This window comes from Spea bombifrons, chromosome 2, assembly GCF_027358695.1.
Source record: "Spea bombifrons isolate aSpeBom1 chromosome 2, aSpeBom1.2.pri, whole genome shotgun sequence".
In the NCBI taxonomy this organism is placed as follows: Eukaryota; Metazoa; Chordata; class Amphibia; order Anura; family Pelobatidae; genus Spea; species Spea bombifrons.
In genome coordinates, this window is record NC_071088.1 from 86688916 (window position 1) to 86715508 (window position 26593).

The 26593-nt window shown below is 41.8% G+C and overlaps 1 protein-coding gene across 1 annotated transcript in view; it reads left to right on the forward strand.

Annotated features, from left to right (window-relative positions):
* Window positions 1-18481: 18481 nt before the first annotated feature.
* CFAP47 (cilia and flagella associated protein 47) overlaps window positions 18482-26593 on the forward strand; it is a 138669-nt gene continuing 130557 nt past the window's right edge. The window contains exons 1-5 of the mRNA XM_053455984.1: window positions 18482-18589; window positions 18992-19160; window positions 20745-20896; window positions 22568-22683; window positions 25182-25320. Coding sequence (XP_053311959.1) covers window positions 18999-19160; window positions 20745-20896; window positions 22568-22683; window positions 25182-25320 — 569 coding nt within the window. The 5' untranslated portion in view covers window positions 18482-18589; window positions 18992-18998. The remainder of the gene's footprint in view (window positions 18590-18991; window positions 19161-20744; window positions 20897-22567; window positions 22684-25181; window positions 25321-26593) is intronic.

Below are 26593 nucleotides of genomic sequence, written 5' to 3' on the forward strand. Positions count from 1 at the left end.
TGTGGCGTAGTATGGCCTTTGTATACTATTATATATATATATATATATATATATATATATATATATATATACTAAAACTATGGACGCATATTTATCTTATGTAGTTTCCTATATTGTTTTCTAAACAATGAACTGGAATTACACTTCATAGTTACATTACATCTTATTTTGGCTTGTCGAGGCATAAAGAAGAAAAAAAAATGTATTCAAATACATACAATTAAAAGTGACTGATACAATTCCAAAGATTGATACATATATTCACTCTCAAAATTACCCAAAGAAAGTTTAAAATGAAATACTTTGTAGATTGTGCCAAAGAATTTAAGACGTTATTGCAGCACGTGAGGGGGTCAACTTTGAGTTGATATGTGCTTGTTTCCTATGAATGTAATTGTATGTCAAAGAGATTATAGGCCGTTTATAAAATATAATAGTGTTACCAACCAAGAATACCAGTATTTCAGCTGTTTTGTAGCCCAAATGTATATTTTTCTCTGGGTATTTCAATACAGTGAAAAAAAACACTGACATTACTTAAATGTAATAGGTACAAAACGAAAATAAAAAGAGCTTCACGCATCATACATGTTGTGTCTTTCCAGGTAAAGTATTGTATAAGGTGTTCATGCGCAGATCTGTACTTAATGGTGAAAAATGTAATATATTAGATATGCTTATTTTATGTTAATGTGTATTATACATATATGTTTCATTGAACATACAGCACAGTGTTATGCAGGTACTTCATGACAGATTATACTAATTATTCAGAAACTGGTTAAAAGGGATGCTGGTTTTGAGCATCTACTTTATATAAATTGTGATTGTACACACTATTGTAACCCTAGTCTAGTACTTTTTAAAATCAATGATTTGAAGTTTTCTTCACTAGAAACACTGAGTTACATCCATGAAAATGATCTCACTAAACTATTATGTATTGAATGCAGTCACAGATTCATTTCAAAATACCCTATCAAGACTGTCTGTACTAAAGCGGTGGACTAATGACCTACTATACCAACCGCAGATGCATCAAGCATTGTCTTATCCCTTATATTGCTTTTATTCTGTATATTGTTGAAATTTGAGGAACGATGCACTAAGGTCTGACAAAACTTTCTTGTGAGAGTACTGTTTACTAGAGTGTTAGGAGATTTCTTATTTTCCTTTGTACAACATTAAGGCTGTATTCATCTATGGTGCTCTCGTAGGCTCTTAGTAACAGAATGATGTAATACTTGTCATACATGGAAAACAGAATTGCTCAATTCACAGGGCAGTGTGTTGAAAGAAAACATTTATCACTTGTAATTGAACATACCCTACGACAGCGCCATTTAGTAGGATAGCTATATCAAAATAATATCTACATGAGAGTGTAACTCGGAGAGTAACTTTTTTATCCGTCTTTTTTTCATATGCCCTGACTTCTATATGGTCAACACAAAACCTCATGGAAACTCACAGCACTTTGGAGATACTCTCAAAACCTTCCCCTAGAAATATTAATAGATTAAGTACGGGAAATGCAGACCATTAGTTGAACATGATGACCCTCTATTAGGTCTTGTGATAAACATATTTATTATATTGATAATTGTACTGATTACTAGAAAACACTAAATGCTATATCTAGTGAAAGCTGTCAAGAGAGAAAGTATAGCACATAATTTTAGACTCTCTGTGTACTTTTCTTACTAACACTATCTACTCGGTTCCATTAGAAAACCTAAACATTTTTGTACGCAATAGGCAATGAACTGTAGCACTGATGTATGCACGGAAGCTCTAACATGGGAAGTGGCAGCCATTCTCTTACAAGGAGGGAAGTTCTGCACATGATAGACAGAGAGATAGGTAGACAGATAGATAGATGGATAGATAGATAGATAGATAGATAGATAGCTATACCATATGTGAAATTTTGATGAATGAAAGTGAAACTGCAGTGAACATAACAACAATGATAGTTGAGTCCTGTTGTTAAGTGCTGGTAAGTGCTTAGAGGTGCCTGCCAGCTGCTCCATGTGTTTTTGCCTGTCTCACTCTCTGCTTTATGTGTGAGCCTTCCTGCCTCTTCTTTTACACGTTATTTTCTATAACCTCTATGCATAGTCCCCCCACATGTCAGCATCATTAGGAAGCTATGGAAGAGGTCAGGTTTACAGCTCATATGCCCAGGGAAGAGCAGATCTATCCAACTGCCCACAAACGTCACAGTAGGGCAGCAACCTGTAACAGTGTCCAAAAATTAGGACTCCCTAGGTAAAACCAGGACTGTTGGAAGGTACGTCATTGTGTATGGCACAAGAGCTCAGTGTATTTCCTCTTTGCAGCTGTCTGTATAATCAAGCAGTTTCATACCATCAAATTATGGAACTTGAACTGCCCAAAATATTTTACAGATAATTTAATTTTTTTTTTAAAAAAAATCACTAACCATAACCCCTTTTGTTAGGACCTCAAGCATTCGTTAAAAATTCAGTTGCTGGTATATTATTTATATTGCTTATGTTGTTTACTGGTTGGTGTCACTGCTGGTAAATTATAGGTTAGGTAGAAACCCCTGCATGATGTACCTGTTTTTTAAAAAGAAAAAAAAAACTGTTTTGTAGTCTCCCCATAAATTGATAAATGGCATCCTATTCACAACTGACTAGAATTGTTTTAAAGACTTCAATGCATTGTTTTCCCAAATGTTTCATTTTCTGTTTGTGCTATTAACTATCATTGGATTTGTTCTGTTCAGAGAAATGATCTACTTAGATAAAAGCATCCAACAGTACCTCCAATAAATGGAAAAGTCATGATGGACACTACAACCAGAATTATGCTTTACAAAATAGTGATAGCCTCCCTTTAAATGCATTCTGTTGGGCTTTTACTCAGCTATTGGAAAAGGCTCTGCATTTATCATTGCCAAACAGTTGCATGGCTTTTGTCTCTAATATTATAGAATTAGAAGCTGCTTTAATTATTACTATATTTTAAACTGATTGGTCCAGTGGTGTAAGAAAGCTTTGTTTTGACGGTTTTGACTGTTGACTGTGTTGAAAGTTATATAGTTTGGTTACTCATTTTTTGTGTGATACATTATCTCACAGTGATGTGCGCTGTGTACCCATTGCAGCTGCGGGACCTTGTAACACATTGCTGGGCAGTTTGTTTCAGGCCTTTGAATAGTGAAGTACATCGGCATGTTTGGGTAGTAAGGGAATGTGTTATGTACATATAGATTTCAGTAATTCTACGTCTATTTAAAATATGTATCTGTCATTCTGCAATTGTACATAACTGTTGTATCTGTCATTCTGCAACTGTACATATCTGTTAATGTTGAGCACATGTTAGTGAGCTATGCATTATACCTTTTAAAGAAAAATCAAAATGCTTAATAAAGATGAGTATTTGTCAAATATTTGCTGTGTCTTGTTGGTATTACAGATTTAATATGCTTTTATAGAGCCAATCACTAAAAAATTATAGTGCAAACGTGTGCAATAGATTGCATTAAAGGAACTTGCTCACCACCAAAGTTACATCCAAAGGGTCTTACCGCAGAACCCAGATTGCATCCACATGACTTGCTCAATACCCAGATTGCATCCATGGGAATCACCCAAATTATATTCAAACCTCTTGCCCAGCACCCACATCGAACTCACAGGACTTGCCTAGCACCCAGATTGCAAACAGAGGACTTGCCCAGCACTCAGATTGACGCACATATGACTTGACACAGCACCCAGATCTCACTCCTAGGACTTGCTGCAGCACCCAGATTGCACAAATAGGACATTACACAGCACCCAAGTTGCATTCACAGGACTTGACACAGCATCCAGGTTGCACTCATAGGACTTGCCGCAGCACTCAGATTGCATCCACAGGACTTGCTTAGCACCCATGTTACATCCAAGTGACTTGTCCAGCACCCAGTTTGCATACACAAGACGTGATGCAGTGCACAAATTGCACACATAGGACTTGCCCGGTGCTATCATCTCCCCGTCTCCTCATACCCGCAGTCTTGGTGTCACCCTTGACTCTGACCTTTCGTTCACCCCCCCACATTCAGTCAGTCTCTAAAAACTGGTGTCTCCATCTTAAAACATTGCTTGCATCCGTCCCTTCCTAACACAGGATGCCACTAAGGCTCTCGTCCATGCCCAGATTATCTCCCGCCTTGATTATTGTAATTCTGTCTTAGCTGGTCTCCCTCTTAACCATCTCACCCCTCTACAATCCTCCATGAATGCTGCTGCCAGACTTATCTTCCTCTCCCATCGCTTCACTAACACCCTTTCCCCTCTGTCAGTCTCTTCACTGGCTGCCTGTGCGCTTCAGGATACATTTCAAAATTCTTACTCTTACTTTCAAAGTGGTTTCCCTACCTACATCTCATCACTCATTTCTAAATACACTCCACACCGGTCTCTCCGCTCATCCAACAATTTCCTTCTATCCTCTCATCGGATTTCTGATAGGGTGCCCCTATCCTCTGGAATGCTATCAGTCTTCCTCCCTGCCTTTATTCCTTGAAAAAAATCCCTCAAGACCCGCGTCTTTAAGGATGCTTACCACATAGCACATTATGCCCTCCCATATTCATTTAGTTCACCTTTTCTAGTACCTCTCCTGCAATACTTTTACTAGTGTGTGTCACAACTTACCTTTCTAGGGAAGCTTTGTTCGGACGCCATCCCTCGCGGCAAAGCAGCAGACCATGAGTCTCTGCTCCACACGGTACGTCTCCTGGCAGCAGGGGGTGCGTCTATTCTGAGAACCGACAGTCCTGATCGAGCGGTGTGGCTTCATGTGGTGCCGGATTTAAGAGTCCTGCAGCCCTGCTTGCTATTACCCTTGTGTGGTCTTCGTATCCAGATGTGCTGCTATTTCCTTGATTTTTATACTGGGTACCGACTCCTGGCTTGTCTTACTACCCTCTCCGTGCACCGAATCCTGGCTTGCTTTCTACGATCCATTTAGCAGATCCTGCTCTACCTCTACCATGTACGCTACTGCCTCAGAGACTATATATAGATATACTCTGCTAAGAGTCTCTCCTGCCTTGGGTGTCCCTTTGGGGTCCTCCCCATTCCGTATCTCTCAGGGTGAAGTTTCGGCTGATCAGGTTTTTGGGTACAGGTGAGTGACAGTGTGGCTGTTCCATCCTTAACAACGGCACTTTTTACCTATTGTGTAATACACCCTATATCCCTCTAGATTGCAAGCTCGTTTGAGCAGAGCCCTCCTCACCTGTTGTCTCTGTAAGTCAAATTGCCATGAATAAAGTAAGGTGCCTCTTTGATATTCATTTCCTTCACATTTACAGCTTCATCGATAATTGGGTAAATGTAACTGTTGATAGGACTAAACACTTTTCAAGGCAGTACATGTCGAAAACATACATGTGACCCAGAGAATTGGGCCATTCCCCATGGGAGTTATGTAAAAGTCCTTAATACAGCAGATCAAAAAACATAAATGAGTGTGTTCAAAAATAATACTAGGGAAATCACGAAAATGCTCAATAATGTCCTAAAAATAACAATCAAATGTGCAAACATGTTGTGGAACATTTACTATAAATCCACAAATGTGTATACATCCTAGTAATCCATCAGAATCTCATGTGAAAACCAAAAACAATACACCATTATTTTCTACTTATCATCTTTACAATTTTACAAAACACACACATATATATATGTGTAATATAAATGAATATAAACATATATATATATATATTTATTTATGAATTTGTAGTTGACTACCTGACCACTAGGTGGTAGCATATGAATATTTTGTTTGAATGTAAACCACAAAGTGAAGCATAAATCACCTGAACAGAATAAATACCCACTTATGTGAACCTGATGTTGATAGTGATGCATGCACAGTTTTGGGTTACCACAGTTTTTACATGATTAGTGAAACCTTATAAATTATGACAGATTTAAGAAATTGTGGTGAGTTAGTTATTTGGGAAGATAATATAATTACTCCTGATTCCCACCCACAGGAACATAAAATATGAAGTATAATTATGCAACACAAACCATTAAATCAGTTGAATATATAACACGTAAAGATTCAATAGTAAGGCCTGCAACAAATGACACCATAGCTACATGATTAGCCAAATGTTTTGTATGAATCGCTAGAAGAAAAATAGAACCCCCCCCCACACCTTTTATTTATTTTCTTCTCTATATCCTTATAAAATGAGTAGGATTAAAAGAAAATGCCATAAAATGTAACACTTCAGGTGTCCTTATTTTGGAAATACCTCAGTTATATATAATTTCTATACTTTTCCAGCAGTTATAGGTACATATGTTGGGTTTGCAATTTGGAATCAAAGTATCAAACAAACAAAAAAATACCCACAAAATTGGGGATTACTCTAGCCTTGGTGTAGAGATAATCTAAATTTTATTAAAGACAGGAGGCGAATATTTGCATAACTTCTTTACTACAAACCTCCAGCAGCAAAGAAACAGTTAACATGTAATAAAAAGTGACCAATAGGAAAACAGGAAAAAGTTCATAAATATCACTCCAAAACCATCCCACTTCCTCTTCTTTGATGGTGTGCCGAAACGTGGAGCACAGGAATGTCATAGAACTCAAAGGAGAAGAAACCTGGACAACGTGAAAACCGACCATCCAACGAAAAGGTATGTATCAAGAGGAGAATCAAACTGCAAGAAACAGAGAGACATCATGAAAGTACACAGTTCATGAAAATAGTTTTAGTAAATAAAACGAAACATCAGTCAGAACATAATAATGTAAATAAATAATATTCATACAATATAATAATAAAATATGACAAGATATAAATAATACCAGACAAATAAACCCAGGGAGGGAGAAAAGCATAATGGGTGGGAAATATTCGCCTCCTGTCTTTAATAAAATTTAGATTATCTCTACACCAAGGCTATAGTAATCCCCAATTTTATAGCAAGACAGGAGGCTTCATATTTGCAATTTTAAAGCGACACCAATAATCTAGAGGAAACGTGAGGACGAGGGCGATAATAAAAACAGCGAAAAGTAGTTTCCCTAGACCAATCCGCCGCAGACAGAATATCAGAAAGGGAACCTCCCAAATCAAACGCAGCGGAGGCAGCAGCGCCTCGAACGGAGTGTGCGCCAAAACAACTATCGACACCCGCCAAACGGAGAATCCATTTAATCCATCTGGCTAGTGTAGGAGAAGAGACCGGCTTAAAAGGAGATACATAACTAATAAACAAAGGCCCCGAAACTGAGGATCGAAGAGATAATGTAGAAGCAAGATAAACACGAACACAATCCGCCACACACAGTTTAGGGTGGTCAGAAAAATAGGGGTAAACGACCGAAGAAGAAGAAGACTTCGTTCTACGAGAGATAGACACCAAAACACCCTCCGGAGAAAACGAGAAGGAGGTAGTGTCAAAAGCTCTAATGTCTGAGACCCTACGAAAAGAGATCAAACAAAAAAGGAGGGCCAACTTAGCTGAAAGTTGACGCAAAGACAGAGCGTTGTTAACCGGCCACGATTCCAGGAAGTCAAGGACAAGCGAAACGTCCCAAAAAGTGGAATACCTGGACGAAGGGGGTCTCGCGAGGCGAATCCCTCTAAGTAGATGGCAAACAGTAGGATTCTTACCTACGCTCGTCCCATCCACAGGAACATGGGCAGCGGAGATGGCCGACCGAACCACGTTGAGGTAACGATACGACTTACCCAAAGAAAAAAGATGAGCCAGAAAATTCAAGATCATCACCACAGGGGCCGTAAAGGGATCCACCTGTTGTTCCACACACCAGCGTTGCCAGGATTGCCACGCTTGTAGATAGGATCGTCTAGTACCCGGAGCCCATGAATCCCAGAGAAGATTTCTAGCTTCTTGTGATAAGCCTGAGAAACTCCAGGAACCCCGGAAACCATCCAGGCCACTAAGGACAACTGGCCTTGGAGAATCAGTGGATGAGGGTTGCCGTCCTGATTCAGGAGAAGGTCTCGCAACTGAGGAAGCAAGAGAGGGTCTGCACATGACATCTCCAGCAACAGGGGAAACCACGGTTGCATTTTCCAGAAGGGCGTGATCAGCAATAACGTGATCTGTTGTCTGCTCACCTGATGGAGGGTCCGGAGAATCATGGAGAAGGGCGGGAAAGTGTACGCTCCCGCAGGAGGCCAGACTTGAAGAAAAGCATCCACTGCCTGCGAAAGAGGATCCGGAAGCCAGCTGAAGAAAACTGGCAGCTGATGGTTGGTCCTGGACGCGAAAAGATCCAGAGATAGTGGACCCCGAAGTCGATCTAGAGATTCGAAAACCTCTGGAAGAAGACGCCAGTCGCTGACATCCCTCCAATGCCTGGAAAACCAATCCGCTACCATATTTTCTTTCCCTGGGATATACTCCGCCCTGATGGCAAGGTGATTGTCCAGGCAATACTGATACAGATCCCTGGTGAGATCCGACAGAAGCTTGGACTTGGAGCCCCCTAAATGATTGATGTAGCGGACGGCCGAAACATTGTCCATCCTGAGGACCAAAGAACAATGTGTTATGTTCTTGGTGAAACTTCGAATGGCAAATGAGCCGGCGATCAGTTCCAGGCAGTTTATATGGAACCCTCGTTCTTCTTCCGTCCAGAGGCCGCCGGTGGCCGAGTTTTCGCAGGCCGCCCCCCAACCAAGGAGGCTGGCATCCGACTCCAGATAAAAATCTGGAGCGTGACCGAAGATAGCCCGACCGTTCCAGGCATCCATGTGACGTAGCCACCAATGCAGTTCTACCCGAACCTCGTCCGTCAGCTGAATCGGTTGGTCGTAGGAATCTGACCGACGTAGATAAGCCGTCTTGAGACGTTGCATAGCGCGATAGTGTAAAGGGCCAGGGAAAATAGCCTGAATGGAGGCCGAACGTAACCCCAGGGTGCGCGCAAGGTCCCGTAGGGAAACACACTGGGAGCGAAGAATACGGCGTATATTCTTCCGTATATAGCAATCAGTTTTCCCGATGGAAGTTTCAAAACAGCCTCCACGGAATCCACAAGAAATCCGAGGAACAGGACCGACTGGGAAGGAGAAAGGTCCGACTTCTTGTCGTTGATAATGAAACCCAGGGACTGGAACAGTTGGACAGCCATCTGAGTATCCTTGAGAAGAGTATCCCGGTCCTGTGCCATCAGGAGAACGTCGTCGAGGTAGATGATGGATCTGAGGCCGCGTTCCCGCAAAAACTCCATGACTGGTTTCAGCAGTTTCGTGAAGCACCATGGAGCGGAACTGAGGCCAAAGGGAAGGCAAGTGAATTGCCAGAGAACGTCCTCCCACCAAAACTGAAGGAACCGTCTGTCTTCTGCGTGGACCGGCACGGTAAGGTAAGCGTCCTTTAGATCCAAGCGAGTGAACCAGTCCCCTTGGCGTAGTAGATCGCGCAGCAGATGGATCCCTTCCATCTTGAAATGTTGATAGGTCACGTGGACGTTCAATGCTCGCAAATTGATGACAGGACGGAATTCCCCAGTCTTCTTTTTCACCAGAAAAATGTTGCTCACAAACACTGGACGTCCACGAGCGCGTTCGATTGCGCCCTTCTCTCGAAGGGAAGAGAGTTCTGCATGAACCAACCTTAGAGAATCCCGTGACATATGAATAGGGAGAGGGGCCCGAGACTGACAAGGAGGGGAAAGGAAATCTATGCGAAAACCCCTGACACATTGAAGTACCCAAGGATCCCGTGTAAGACCTTCCCAACAGTGGGTGAAATGTACGAGTCTCCCCGCCACAGGAATATGCGGAAGAAAAATAGAAGTCCTTACCTGATGGAAATCTCCCTCTGAAGGATGAAGATGTGCCTCTTCCTCTAGTATAACCTCTGGTGAGCGGGTTCCGGTATTGAAAGCGACGTGTCGCATCATATTGGAATCTGGGCCTGTTGCCTTGATAGGCAGCTCTGCTGGTGACCCGGCCCCTCTGTCGACCAGCTCTGGACAAAAAACGGTTCTCGCTTCTGAAAACCCTGCGTAGAGACGTCTGCGCCTTATTCAGCGTGTTGGTTAAGTTCTTTTAAACTTATCGCCGAAAAGAAGGCCCTTGGCCTCAGGGCCCAGTTCCTTGGGCGCCAGCTCAGATAACTTAGTGTCCAGCTTAAACAATGCCGCCTTCCTGCACTCGGCTGAAATAGCAGCGTTGGCATTCCCCAGAAGGCAAACTGCACGTTGGGCCCATTCTCTAACTAAATAGGGATCCAATTGAGAGCCATCATTCAAGGCGTCGTCAGCGATAGACAGCACCTGGGTCAGAGGGCCCGAAACATCCAGCAACTTGTCTTGTGCCGTCCGAAGGCCTTGTTCAATGCCTTTGCGTGGATCACGACCACTACGCGTCATGAAGGACACAAATGTACTGTCGAATTCGGGCGTCTGAGCCACCTTGTCGGGGATCGTAGGTCTCGGGCATTCAGCACGAAGTTTTTGACGTGCTTCTTTCTCCAGTGGGCGCCGCAGCCAAAATCGTATGAACTCGGCCACATGCGCAGAAGGAGTCAATTCTGAAGATCTTGGGTGACGTAAAACCCGAGGGTTGAACATGGGAAGTCCGGCCGCATCCAGAATCTCGGTCGTCAGCGCGGCAGCCGAGGTAGAAGGCTGCAGGTCAGCCGTCACATCTTTAGACTGTGATAGAATCGGAGGTGAAGTTGATCTGGAGACTACAGGTAAACATTCATCCACCACATCATAGTCGTCTTCCAACACAGAAGGATCCAGAGTGGTCGCAGATGGACCGGAGGGATCCGATCGTGGACCTTTTTGACGCTTAAGGGGAGCCTTGCCCTTGAGGGAGACTTCACCTTCGGTCCAAAGACGTTTGCGTGGACGATCTATCTCTTCAACAGGTAAATGGGAGTCATCAGATTCCGAAACCTCAGCATGAGGAGATCCGCCCGTAGGCGGTAGTGACTGGGGCACAGGGGCCCTATCAATAGAGGCCAATGCAGATGGCAAGGAATCCATTAAGGCGGCCTTAAGCCATGCTTTGAGAGCAGCGGGCATTTGAGGAAGCTCTGAGTCAGACATAGCGACCAATTATCTGAAGAGAAAAAAACAAAAGGAACATATGTTGGACACAAGCACATAAAAGCGGGGGTCATCCGCTAAGCCCAGAGAAATTCAGTCAAGGGGCTTGGTAAAAAAATTTTTTTTTTTTTTTTTTTAATAAATAGTGTGATATCTTTTTAGGGTAAAAACCCAAATACAGAGCTGTGACCAAAGTACTGCAATCAGATGGAGCAACAGCCCCTATAAACAGTCTATGATAGACATAAAATCACATCAGGCATAAAGGCTAACCCTTGCCAGGGATGACAGCCATATAAATGTATAACTGGGACATAAAACCTAAACAAACTCAGTAAAGTCCCTGTATACGCACATTGATGACATATACAAATAATAATTATATGATTGGTTTTGAATTTTCAATTTAATTTCTTCTTTTTTTTTTTTTTTTTATATTGAAACAAATGTGCTTGTCACTTAATTTTAATAAATTGTAAGCCTGTGTGTGGTCCAGAAACAACGGCAACGCGGTGCCGAACACATACAGAGGGGAATACCCTCACAACAGGAGGTGGTCAACCTCCCACCGCACGGAACAGCCTGTCAGAGGCTGCAACGCGGGTACCAGGATTAAAAGAACAGTATTAAACAAGGTAAGAGAGCGAAATAAAAACGAAGAACGGAGAGAGAGAGAGCGGGGTTTTACCGTTGTGAAACGATAAAAAACCCCGCACTCGTACGAAATAAACAAACCGACGGCAGAGGTATAAATATACCTCGCCGCCGGAACGAACAAAACGGCCGCGCGAAGTAAGTTAGAAAAACAACGCGCGCTCAAACAACGTGCCGGAAAAGGCGCGAAAGGGAGAAAGAAACTGCGTCACATAAAAACAATGGCAGTTAGAGAGCAACTGTCACCGTAAGGAACTGCCAGAGACCAAATAAATTGGAAAAAAGGGTAGGAGGACAGTAGGAACACAGAAAAAAAACGGAAAATAAGGTTAAAATAACCCATAAGAGAAAGAAAAAAATAAGTTAAAACAGGACATAAATATTAAATCGATAGGCAATAAAAAGAGGAGATGGATAAACAACCAAGGGAAAACCCAAAGTACAGTAATAGAGACAAAAACACATATATTGAAAATAAATAGTACAGATGAAATAAACATCAAATATATAAATATATATATATATAAATGTCAAAAACCAGCCGTACAGAGTAGCACGTCTAGCATGGAGAGTGCTCACCTGGAGGCCAGCAGCAAAGTTCATATTTATGAACTTTTTCCTGTTTTCCTATTGGTCACTTTTTATTACATGTTAACTGTTTCTTTGCTGCTGGAGGTTTGTAGTAAAGAAGTTATGCAAATATGAAGCCTCCTGTCTTGCTATAAAATTATATATTTATAAAGCATGCAACCCTGATGTCATCATGAGCACTAGGATTCTTTTTATGCAGCCATTTGGCCAACAATCCCTGCCAAAGTTAGCAGAAGAATTAATATCCTTTTTAGGGCTGCAACTAACGATTATTTAAATAATCGATTAGTTGGCCGATTATTTTTTCGATTAATCGGATAAAAAAAACAATATGCAAATTTTTCGTTTATTTAAAATAATTTAATGAACTGGATGTTAAAAAACAACTTAAAATTTACATTAACATTCATATTTTGTTATGATGTAATAAAAAACAATATTTTCAAAGTACAAGAACCCAAACACAATATTTATGAAACAAAATAACCCCAAACATTCTGAAAAGAGGTGGACTATTACTGTTCAAGAAACTTTGCCCCAGCCCTGGCACTTTGCACCCAGCACTTTGCACCCAGCACTTTGCACCTTGCACCCAGCACTTTGCACCCAGCACTTTGCACCCAGCACTCAGCCCCAGCCCTGGCACTTTGCACCCAGCACTTTGCACCCAGCACTTTGCACCCTGCCCTGGCACTTTGCACCCAGCACTTTGCCCCAGCCCTGGCACTTTGCACCCAGCACTTTGCACTGTGCCCCTGCACCCAGTCTCCAACTCTGCCCTGCACCCAGCCCTGCCCCCACACTCTGCCCTGCACCCACACTCACACCCTGCCCTGCATCCCCACCCCCACTCTGCCCTGCACCCAGTCTCCCACTCTGCCCTGCACCCACACTCACACCCTGCATCCCCACTCTGCCCTGCACCCAGTCTCCTGCCCTGCCCCCCCACTCTGCCCTGCACCCCCCACCCCCACTCTGCCCTGCACCCACACTCACACCCTGCCCTGCATCCCCACCCCCACTCTGCCCTGCACTCAGTCACCTACCCTGGCCTGCCCCCCCACCCCCACTCTGCCCTGCACCCAGTCACCTACCCTGGCCTGCCCCCCCACTCTGCCCTGCACCCACACTCACACCCTGCCCTGCATCCCCTGAAACCCCACCCCCACCCCGCCGTGGACCCCCACCCCGCCGTGGACCCCCACCCCCGCGAATCGCTGTGCGAATGGAGCCACTCGCACAGAGCGAATCGCACAGAGCCACTCGCACAGAGCGAATCGCTCTGTGCGAATGGAGCCACTCGCACAGAGCGATTCGCACATAGACATGAAGAATACCTACCTCCGGAACGCGTCACATCCGTCACGTAGCTGAAAGAAGGCGGAGACTGCAGAGCGTGTAGCAGAAGCGGGGAACGCTCGCGGAGGTAAGTAAAAGGAGCTGAGTGCTCCAACAACGAATTGATCACTCGATTAATCGATAACGGAAATCGTCGACAACGATTTCCGTTATCGATTATTATCGATTTTATCGATTCGTTGTTTCAGCCCTAATCCTTTTCACTGACACTTCTGTGTTGATTATGATTGTTTGGACATGTTATATGTTCAGATACATTTCCAGGTTATGGAGACATGCCACATGCCTTCCAGCCCTCTTGCGCTGGCTGCCCGAGGACTCTGTGGCACATGGTCATCAAGTAGCTTGAAGCAGGATCAGGTGTCAGGCCAAATTAAATTGCCGCGGTGAGGAAAAGAGGCCCCCACCGCACAGCGTCCTAGCCTTAAGTTCCCCTTTCCATTACCATCCACACCCTCCTTCAACTGCTATTGTTAAGTCCACCTCCACCTGCCAGCCTTAAGCTTGCCTCCAACCAAACCTCCTTTCCACCTGACAACTTAAGCCCCCTCCAACTGCACCTACTCCCTCCCAGCCTTGGTGTACCATTCCACACCAGTTGCCTGGCACAGATCCTGACCCAGAATCAGACCATTCTGAATGATTTGGCAACAGGTTCCCTCACAAATGTGCCTTGTGCTACGGGAGAGAGGCTGCCCCCTTCTGTCAGCGTTTCAGTCCGGAGGCGAGCTGTTGATGGCCAAGGGATTCTCAGCCAAGCACATACACCAAATGTCTGAGCCTGTGGTTACTATTGTACTAAGCAGGATTACTATTGCGACAACACATCATCAGTAGGTTAAAATTGCGCATGTCTCCTATTAGTGCTTGAACAATCTAACGGTTGGTGAATTCAGTTTCACAATGATAGGAAGATCTGAGATCCAAGGATCAAAAAGTGATGCCACTATGAACGGTTGGTTGCCACAAGCCAATTATTTCTGTGTTAAGTTTAAACACCTCGTGCTTAAAACCCCAAAAAGTAAAAGAATCGCGAGGCCCCCCTTCACGGTCTTTATACATATTGAACATCAAGATCAAGCAACCTTTTGCTCTTCTGCTCCAAGGGAGGTTTCTGTCCTCCCTGAGCTTGATCCCACTGAGCTCACCCCCTGCCTCACCGGGTAAGTGAAAAAAGTTTAAGAGTAGTGGTATTTCACTGGCCGTACCCCTCAAGTGGGGCCTCCCACTTATCCTTCACCACTCATGTCTTTTCACAGTTGCAAACTAGAGTCCGGTTTACAAAAGGTCTAATTTCCCCGGTAATTCCGCCAAGCGCATTCCCTGTGGTTTCACTAGATAGTAGAAGGGGCAGTGGGAATCTTGTTTTCTATTCATGAACATCAATTGTTAGATTGCGAAGCAGTTGATTACTTTAAGAGAGTCATAGTTACTTCTGACATTTACCCGCACTTTATTTAATTTCTTCACTTACATTTAAAGCACTGGCCAGAAATCAGATAGTGTTATTAAACAGTTGGATTCCCCTAGTCTGCACTAAGTCAGCTGCTAGGCGCAGGCTGAAGCGAAGTGTCGGCCCCCAGCACCCTTGGACACCTCTTTGGCAGCATGGTGGGCAGAAAAAGTGAGTAACAGCTGGAAAAATCCACAGGAAGCTACGGGTAGGCGGTGCAGTGCCTCCTCCAACTGCCCCTAGCCCCATGAAGGTGACAGTCTCCACCTCACGGTGTGGGGAGCTGAGGGCAACAGAGGCCATCGCCTGTCCCTTCCGAATGGTGCTCCCCTAGCTCTTAGGACCGACTGACCCATGTTCAACTGTTTACATGAAACCCTTCTCCACTTTGGCCTTTAAAATTCTCAGTAGAATATTTGCTACTGTCACCAAGATCTTCACCTATGGAGGCTTCGCCCAGGCTCTTGTCGTGCCTGCTGCAGCGGACCTCCCATACATCGTGCCTTGGCTCTGGGGCTCTCAGTACCAGCCACCCATTGGGTCACTGACATCGTTGCTCACCCTTGGCCCCCTTGTGGTGGCATGGGCCCTCCTTGCCCCGCAGCCCTCTTGGCCTAGGGACTCTGTCAGACGCTCCACTGCCTGGGCCTTCCCCTTCCAGGCAGGTGGCATTCCCATTAATAATCCTTCCACAAAAAACTTGCTACTACTTCCTCTAGGAAAATCCTAGAACCTTATTAAACCATCCACTAGTTAGTAAGGAAGAGTAGGTTTTATAACCAGCACCTAATGGCGAAGGGCACACACACGCTGATCCATTCAGTCTAGTGCATATGCAGCCACAGGCATATAAGAGCATTATAAGACCTGTTACTGCTCGACCTCACGTGGCAGAACACCACTTGTCCCACCAAGGGTAGCGTATCTAGTTACCATGGAAGAGTCTTGTTCATTGGAAATAACTAATGGCTTCATCAACTAAGAACGCCAATGCACCAATACTCACAGAATCAAGAAAGAGCTATCAATCTGTCAATCCTTTCCGTGTCCAGGCGAGTTTTCCCATGTCGAGTCAACTCCGGGTGGTGCCCTTTCATCAATTCCTTTTAGCTTTGCAACCATCTACATCCACCAGAACCCAAAGACTTTGGTTACCTGGAAGCTGCTTGGTGGTCTTAAGACCATCAATGGATCTCTAGTTTGCATCGTTTATGGTCGAAACTACCAAGGTATCTGACCATCTTCGAACCTATGACTTTCAATCTTGATTGATGAAAACATTATTGGCAAATGCTTTTGCTTTGGTTCATCTTGCGCCTGTCCAAGAATGTCACCTCTAGCAGCACGATACGAATGCCCTCAACCGTCTAAATCATGGCCCCAATTCCGGACACCAACAAATCAGAAACTAGAGTCCTATTCCATTATTCCTAGCTGAAGTATTCATGCAACCAGCCTGCTTTGAATACTCTACTTTTTTTTCAAAGTAAATGCTTTGGACCCCCAGGACACTCATCATGGAGTGCCTCTTGGCCTCCCTGCGGACCGCCAGCTCGATCGCAAGCTCCAACTACTAGCTTTTTAACTGCACCAACTTTAGCATACGCTATTGGACCTGGATATATTTATTGATATATAAATCAGCAGCCTTCAAACAATACAAACAAGTAAAACAAAGAATACAAATAATACCCAAACCATACAAAAATACAAGAACTGAAACATCCATCTTCTCAAACACCCACCTCTTGGATAAGCCCACCTTTAAATAAGCACCCCTTAAAATACCCCCCCAAAAAAACCCTCCCAAAGATCAGATACCCCCGAAAAAAACCTCACCCCCAATGAGACCCTCCAAAAGGCGTCTTAATATCTCCCAAAATAAGTCCACTTGGATCCATCTGTCACATGCATAAAAGTCACCAATGCTCTGCTGATTTCATAGCTGAAGTGTTCCAAACTTCCACTGACATTAATATCAGCACAAAAACTATGCGGCAGGAGATTCATGGAATGGGTTTCCATGCTGAGCAGCTGCATGCAAAATGCGATCGCCAAGCACTGGATTGAGAGGTGTAAAGCACGCTGCCACTGGACTCTGGACCAGTGGAAAAATGTTCCGTAGAGTGCCAGGTGTATGTTACCTGCCTGACTGCATTGTGCCAACTGTAAATTTTGGTGGAGGAGGGATAAGGGTAGGGGACTGTTTTTCAGGGGTTAGGCCCCTTACTTCCAGTAAAGGAAAATCATAATGCTTTGGCATACCAAGACATCTTGGACAATACTATGCTTCCAACTTTGTTGGGAGAGTTTGGGGAAGGCCTTTTCTATTCCAGCATGACTGTGCCCCAGCGCACAAAGCAAGGTCCATAAATACATAGTTGGATGAGTTTGGTTTGGAAGAACTTGACTGTTCTGTCTGCACAGAGCCCTGACCTCAACTTCATCGAAGATCTTTGGGATGAACTAGAACAGAGATTGTGAGCCAGGCCTTCTCATCCAACATCAGTGCCTGACCTCGCAAGTGGGTGAATGGGCAAAAATTCCCACAGAAATCCCCTCACCAAAATCTTGTGGAAAACCTTCCGAGAAGCGTGGAAGCTGTTATAGCTGCAAAGGAGGGTCCAACTACATATTCTTAATATCTATATATTATGTATATGTAAGTGTGGATGTGTTTGAATCGAAGTGTAAATGTGTATGCAAATGAATGTGTATGTGTTAGTATGTGTAAGCACGAATATGCATGTGTTAGCATGAGTGTATACGTTTGTACAAATGTAAGAGTGTGGGTAAAATTGTGTGCTAGCGCATATGTGAGGTACAAAGGGCAAGGGACCGATGGAGCCACTCGACTTTACCTGTCCCATGGGCCAGAACCAGCCCTCTTCTGTGTTCATAAAATTCATTAACTAACTTCTGCAAGCCTGCCCTCCCGAAGACTGCGGGGTACTATTTGGTGAAGCGTTTGCTTGAAATACATGTGTGCTTTTACAAGAGCCCAGATTTAGATGAAAAGTCTGACAACCTTGCTTGTTATGGTTGCATACCACACAGAATCCCGCCGCTGAAAAGCCCCTAAAAGTCCTGAAAGCAAAGCGCGCGGAGACCAATAGTCACATAAATTGCGTCTCAGACTTTATGTATATTGTATTGTGTCTCAAGGAATTAGAACTCTATGCAGATAATGAAAGCATGTGACCTTATTTGACACCGTTTCCTTCATTGCTTTTTTACGTTTGACCAAGTTTATAGGCGTGACGGTCACGCCCCCCATAGACGCCCCTTCCAAGGGATCTGTTGCTCGGCAACCAAGGAGACGCTCTGTACATCTACGTTTATTCGCCATCGCCATAGAAACGGTCAATCGGAAAAGCGAGCGAGAACAACGTGCTACATTTCTATATAATAATAATAATACCTAATAAAGGAGCACGGGTACGTATACACACATAAAGAAAATGCACACGCATACCTATATAAATGTACATATGTGCCTAATGCAGACAGATGGTATGTGTTCATATATTGACCTGGAATGCAAAGACGCCAGCTGTAAAGTTTTTTCTTTTGCACCAGTTTGTCAAATTATATTTGAATTTATTGATTTTTACTACTAAATGGTTACGAGTCCCTAGTTAAGTGAAATGGTTTGATTTTGCTCACTTGTTAGTTGTTACTGGTGGACTAGGTTCTCAGCTTTGCAACCTGTGTGTTTTTCCGAGAAATAACACCTACTAACCTAATCATTTTTTTATAAATATATTGTATGTATTGTATAGGATATGTCAACATTTTTAACATAGTCTTTGTTTTCCATAAACACTCTTATGCTTCCAGTAACACCATGGAGGAGCTGTTGGATAACACGCTGGGAGTGAGGATCTCTCCATCCCTGGTTCATTTTATGGACGCTTTGGTAGGACAGAGTTACAGAGCCGCTCTCACAGTACAGAACATCAGCCATGTTGCCAAATCCATCAAAATATTAGAACCTGAAGATCCACAAGTGAGTTCCTTATTTTTTTCCCCTGTAAACTTTTTAAAATCTTTCTATGACCGCTGAAATTCTGACACACATGTAATTATCTGTACTCTAAAAGCTTAGCTGTATCCCTCTGTAGTAGTTTGGAGGGGAGCTGTGGCTTCAATTTGCCAACTTTATTAGGCATTATAAATAGTCAACGTTTATAAGTGTCTTCTGAAGGAAGGGGTGGACTGACCATACATAATAGTTAATACAATTAGTAAGGCAATTTTAAAGTAATCTAATTGCTATAACTATGCGGAGCCAGCTAAGCAGGGTTAGCTCTTGCTAATGTGTAGTAAGATTAGTAACTCTTCTGCAAACTAATCAACAAAGGCCTTGACCCTGTATCATACCAACCAAGATACCATGAATATACCCTGTAGACTGACTGCCCTGTAGCCTGTCTGGAAGCTGAGCATCTCATGCCCTGCTACATGCAACCATGGCATCATGGCACCAACCTCTTAAACTGTCCCATTTGGAGGTAATTTACAGTAAGAGATCTGCCATGCTAATGCCATGCACCTTTAAAAAGGAAGTGGTGTGGAGGCATGCGGTGCCACCCATAGCCCACTGAAAGGAAGAAGAGGGCTCACTGGTGCAATCAAACCAATGGCTCCTCAGCTTGGTCTTTGTGTAGCTGCTGAACCACTTACTATCACTGTCTGGCTTCTATAGAGCAAGGTATCATAGGGGGCCTGGATGAACTATTATATTGAGTATAATTAGTTGTAATACATCACTGACACTATTCTGTATTGAGGGGGTGCTGGGGCAAAGGGTGGCACTGGATGATATTTTATATATTTGTTATTGATAGGTACATGCATTTATGTTATGAGCCATTGACATGGGGGTGATGTGTGGGGGTATGATTATAATGGGGGAATTAATGCAGGGGGTGAGATGATGATGTAGGAAGGGGATACTGGTTATAGTATGAAGATGATTGTGAAGGGAAATATAGATGATGGTGGGTATGAAAATGATGATAGTGGAGGTTATGATGGTGATGTGGGTGTAAAGATAATGGTGATGGGCTATGATGAAGGTGAGGGGTGATGGTGTGGGGCATAGTGGTGGCCAGGTATTTTGTATCAGGTATGCTGTTTAATTTATTTTTTATTTTATTATTTTCATTCACACATTTTTTTCTTTATATTGCTAGTGCTGCTTAACAGATACAGTATGTTAAGTTTATTCACAGCATCTTACATTTTAGTTCCTCTTGAGAGCCAGCAAATTACATTATAAAGATCTGAGGAAGTTAATGAGGAGCCAGTGCCACATAGTTTAACTGTAACCAGTAAGAGAGACATTAAATAAAGACCCCAACAGGAAAGTTATGTTATGGAGACTGCGTCTGCTCAGCATAGCCTTCGTAGACTTTATAATAGGCGCTGTGTGTTTTTATGATACTGTGGGCCTTTTATTGTACTGGAGATGCCTACCACTGAGGTGGAAATTGCTATGCCTAGTACAGTACTGGTCTTGATACTAAGAATGATAGTCTGTGTTTTATGAAAAAATATAACTGTATTCTGCATCTTTTTTTCTTTTTAGTTTTCACTTACAGTCAAAAATCCAGATAAAGCCATTGCTTCGGGACTTCAAGTCACCGCAATGGTAGAATATCGACCAAAAGAAAAGGAAGACATTCGTGACAGGATCCGCGTTTTGGTGGATAATGATGTCATTGATATCCCTTTGCTAGGGTATGTAACATCATGCCATAATGCGTGTTTCTTCATGCGCGAAAATCAGAACCAGTATAATTCATTTTTGTTATTCTAGTTATTTGCATTTGAAATGTGTTGTGCCACACTAAGGGTACAATGAAACACACGTTTTTGTGTTAGTAAAGAGACACTCCAGTGAGCCATACATTCCCATCAATGACAAATGCGTATTAAAATACTTAAATGTAGTTTTTTTTATAGTATTAATGAGTTTCATGATGAGTTTTTTAAGCTAAGTAATGCATCTGATCAGTGAGTAATCTAATGTGCTTTTAATATTTAATCCTTCATTGAACTGTCAAGGCAAGATGGCTTGATGTTCTTAGTCAACTAAGGGAGCTGAAGAAATCTCTAACGGGTGCTTATCAACCCATTTGGACAAATAATGGAAAACACAATATGATTTGTAAAAAATATATTCTCTCTGTATCCACACAATGAGTACACGGTAACTAAGGAATTAGTGCATCTATCTAAACCTGCATTTAGTACCAGCAGATTCCCTAGCACTGTTACAATCAATAATTTAAAATAAATAAGTTGCACACAATAACAAACTGACACAAAAGGAGAACAGGGTCCTGCTCTTGCGAGCTTACAGTTTAAGCGATGGTTGAGGGGGAAGTCAAACAGTAGGAGAGGACTGATCGGATGGGGAAGAGTTAATAGGGTCCAGATGATCTGTAGGGGTTGTTGGTCGTTTAGCATTACAGCAGGAAATTATGGGTTCAGGAGTTGATCAGGGGCAATGAGACAGCTATACCAAGTGAAAACAAGGGGCTACAGTAGGAGTTCAGGGGTGGATCAGATGCAATGAGATAACCATACCAGATTAAATGCAAGGGTTTGCAGTAGGATATGAGGGGTTCAGGGGTGGGTCAGATGGAATAAGACAACCATACCAGGTGAAAACAAGAGGTTACAGCAGGAGACGAGGGATGGATCAGATTCAATGAGATAGCCATACCAGATTAAAGACAAGGGGTTATAGCAGGAGATGAGGGGTTCAGGGGTAAATCTGATGCAATGAGACAACCATACCAGGGGAAAACACCAGGGTTACAGCAGGATATGAGTAGATCAGATGCAATGAGGCAACCATACCAGGTAAATGCAAGTTGTTACAGTAGGAGAACAGGGGTGGATCAGATGTAATGAGACAACTATACCAGGGGAAAACAAGGGGTTACAGCAGGAGATGAGGGGTTGTGGAGTTGATCAGATGCAATGAGATAACCATACCACATTAAAAACAAGGGGTTACAGCAGGAGATGAGGGGTTATGGGGTGGATCAGATGCAACAAGATAACCATTCCTGGTAAAAACAATGGGGTTCTAGCAGGAGATGAGAGGTGGAACAGATGCAAGAGAGGGAGATACAGAATTCCAGGTGAGTAGTTGTATGAAAGCGTGAAGACCAGGGATAGATGATTAGATCTATGATTAGATCCAGTGTAACTCTTATCTGAAGAGTCCACTTGGGATGAGGCCACTGCAGCTACATTTCCAAGCAAATATACATAAAAAAATTAGGAAATGCCTAATGTAGAAGTATATATCTGTTTTAAGATATGAAGTGTAAGTGGAATATTATCTTTCTACCAACATTAGCCAGTTAATCCACTTTATTGCATTTTTGTTCACAGGTTCACACCCTCTTGCTATCTAGAGATTGATGAAGAAGTTAATTTTGGGGCTCTAATTGCAAACAACAAAGTGATATATAAGGATTTCCATATTATGAATCATGGTACCTCTCCAGGTAATTAACCATCATGTATTGATTATCATGTGTAGAAGTAACTAATCATGCAGCTGTCAAGTTACACTAAAAAAAGGGTAAAACATCTACCTATGTTGATCTGATTGGAATATGTTTCATTTGAAGTAAGGAGGCTAGTCTTCTTACTATATATATATATATATATATATATATATATATATATATATATATATATATATATATGCCAGCCTTTGAGTTCAAGGGCTGCCTCGTTGCCCCCAGTCCAGCCCTATACATACATACATACATACATACATACTTATTTATAGGTTCAGCTAATTGTGATACAGGCAACTAACATTTAATAGGAGTTTTCCATTTTACCCATACTGTTGCGCTGTTTTCCAAATATCCACCAGATAGCAGTACTGATCTTATTAGGGGACAAAAAATATAAAAATATTAAAGTCTCAGCTTATATTGGAAATCTCCAGCTTTGAGCTAACACCAGAACGCAGAGCATAGTACTGATTTTTGGCTCCAGTAACTCAGTTTAATTAAAAACTTAAGCACTGAGCTCCATAAAGCTCCTATTGAGAAGCTCCAAGCACAGTTAGTTTACATGAATACCTGGACTGTGACCTGTTTAACCTTTTCGTTGCCAAGTATTTGTGTAATTTTTTCTTTTGCTTTTCGCTATCAGATCCTTTTACTATCACTATAGCAATGACATTTAGAATAGAAAAAAAAACCCACAGCACTGCAGACTGTGAAGTTCCAATGAGTTATAAATAAAGTGGTTAAAAAAACAACTGGGAAGCTGCTTCTTATTCTGCAGAACATCCAATCAAAAGGAAAATTAAGACTGTAAAACATACTGGCTGTTCAAGCTTACAGTTGTGCCAAACATTTTACTCTTTAAATCTGTACATTTTCCATGTTTTTTGTCATCCTGATATAATTGTAGATAGTTAAAACTGATTAAAGTGAAGGGCATGTTTGCGCTTACTGCATGGTAGGCAGGTGCAAAACAGGGCTATCAAGCTCAAACAATGAAAAAAAAAATTTAAAGTGCAAGATTTCACTTTCTATAGCTTATATTGGAAAAAAACATTTATATGTACATTGTACAGGGCCAGCCAAGCTGAAAGGGAGTAGAAACTGGAACTCTCCCTTTAGTATCTTTTCATAGTGTTTGACTCATCTGCAATCCCCAGATATGGGCAAAGCTGTATCTTTATAAAATAACTCTGTTTATTGACTAAAGGGAGGAAAACAGGAGAGTTTTTTTTTTTAACTGCTGAACACCACTGTTCATTGTAAATGGACGACTCTGGCGAGTTTCTCCTACACTGTATAATGTGTAATTCAATAAATAAAAAGGTTGGTTGGTGAGAGCAATGCATTACTCAGCAATAAGAGAGCCATATGGATAGGTTGATTAAAACAATGAATTTTATTCAGATTGATGGCTCTCTGTTTTGTTGCAGAATGAAATTCACCGAACTGTAAGACAATAGCTGACATTTTCCTGCTCCAATAACATTCTTCTTGAATTGTAGCAAGGTAGCTAGCAGAAGGAATAAAAATGTCCTCTACAAAGCGACAGAAATGTTTTAACAAGAGGTGCACTTTAACCCCCTAATGACCAGTGAAGTGCCAGGCATATCATGGAAAAACATACACGTCATGGGGTTAAATGAGCATAGAAAACATTCAGTGATCTTCACCCAGATGTTGTTTCTGTAGTTCCTCGAGATTGATGGGTTAAATTGAATTTGCTGACTTCAGAGCTGTCCCAAATAGGACATGGGCACAGGATGACAAGATTTTTTAAAAAATAGGTCTTGAAATAGCAATTTCAAATGTGCTTATTGCCATATAACGTGCAAAAAACATTGTGGATTTCTAAACTCATGGCAAATAGTTTCTTTTTAGCAGTTTTTTTCATAAGCTTTTTGTAAAGGATTTTTCGAATAAGTCTGAAAAGGTTTATTTTTTTCAATTTGTCACCATATTTTATTATTTCCTTTTTAGCAATAATTGTATCTAAAGAAAGCCCTTCTTGCCCTGAAAAAAAATAACATATAATTTGTGTGGGTACACTAAATGAGAGAGAAGATTACAGCTAAACACAAACACTGCAGAAATGTTAAAACAGCCACGGTCATGAAGGGTAGAAAAAAAAAAAAAAAAACAGCCAGATGCTTAAGGGGTTAAACCCAGTCTTGAACAGATTGCATTTAAACTTAGGCACTCGTACAACAATTTAGTTTAGGATTCTGAAATCCATACATAATTTGTTTTAATGTGTTGCCTTCTGCAGAGTTCTTAGCAACCTAATTGTTTTCATACAAATTAATTTCAGATCTTGTTGCAGAGGGGTCTCTTTGATGAAAAGACCATCAGAGGAAAATTTTGTATCTCTTAGTAAATCTTTGCAGTGTGTGTGTGTGAACATTCACTGAACAATTGTCTGAAAATGAACTGTGATTTTATGTTCCATAATAATAAATGTCCCAATAATTTTTCATTAGGGGTTTTCAAAATAAAATACAGCGGCCATCTGCCCATTACTATTCTGCCAAGCAGTGGAACGGTGGAGCCTAAAGCAATGCAGTCAGTTAGAGTGGAACTTTGTGCTGACAAACCAAGAACCATTTCTGAGACAGCAAAGTAAGTGAAGTACTAATGATGTCTGTTTTATTTCAAAGATTATTTTCTTCTGCTTTTCACTCAGAAATTTAGATTTGAATCTTTGGAGGATGAGATGTAACGAGCCGGGAAAAGTTGGAGAATATTTTGTTCAAAGAAATAGTCTCTATTATTCTTTAGATACTGTTTATCGTGTTAGATAATGTAGCACCATGGGAAAACATGTATTATTTCAGAAATAAAATACTTTTCCCTCAGAGTTTGTAAATATATCCCATAGTGTTTTTTTAAAGCAGGGGTTTGCAGAGTTGGGATTTCAATCCCTTCAGTTAACTCTACATTATGAAGGATCAATGTTGGTAAATTTCGTAGTCTGATGGCAGATAATAACCATTAGTCTAAAGTCAAATTTAGAGAATAAAATACAGGGTTCAAGTCCATCAGTCACTGTCATAAACAGCTGAAATATCAATAAATACACTAACTTATATTCCATATCTGATTTCCTATGGGACTTCATCATGGCTTGAAGTGTATTCTATGAATGTGCTTTTTTCTAAGACACTGAGACTGATAGCTTGGTTAACTATGCTCTCTGTGCATGTGCAGTAGGTGCGTCAGTAGAATCTGGAAGGATAGGAGGAAATTAAACCTATTTTAAAACCTATATATTTTTTAAAAAATATTTATTTATTGAAAAAAAATAAAACTAAAAAAACCCAAATACATTGATCTGCATGCAGTAAGATGCACTGATGTTCATGCAACAGTCATTAAAAAGACTAATTTAGGGACTACAGTGTCCCATAAACCTACAGGAACAGGGATCTAAACTGAAACGAGGTGATGGGCGTTTAGCTCACAGGCTCCATTCATAGTGCTGAAAATGTTGAGCCACTTGTAAATGTTGTTTCTTCTTTTTTGACTCCAGAGATATTTTGGCTTGTTGGCATATATGGCTTACCGGCTGAAAAATATACTATAAAACACCCTACTTGCGGAAAACTATTCTTAATGTAATTCAAGAGGGAAGATAACCAATTACTCTGACACCTTGAAAAATGGCCTGTAATGTATGCTGCAGCAGTTTACATTACAATGGATATCAAGACAAATTATCCTTCTCCTCTATAACGAGCTAAATATATTGTAAAATGCTCTATTATTTCCATGTTTCTGGAAGTAAACATTGCAACATGCTTGAGATGTACATACTTTTTGACACAAGCTGTGGTATTTACGCAAAAAAACTCATAATTTGAACATCTTAAATATTTTTTAGCATAGACAAGTT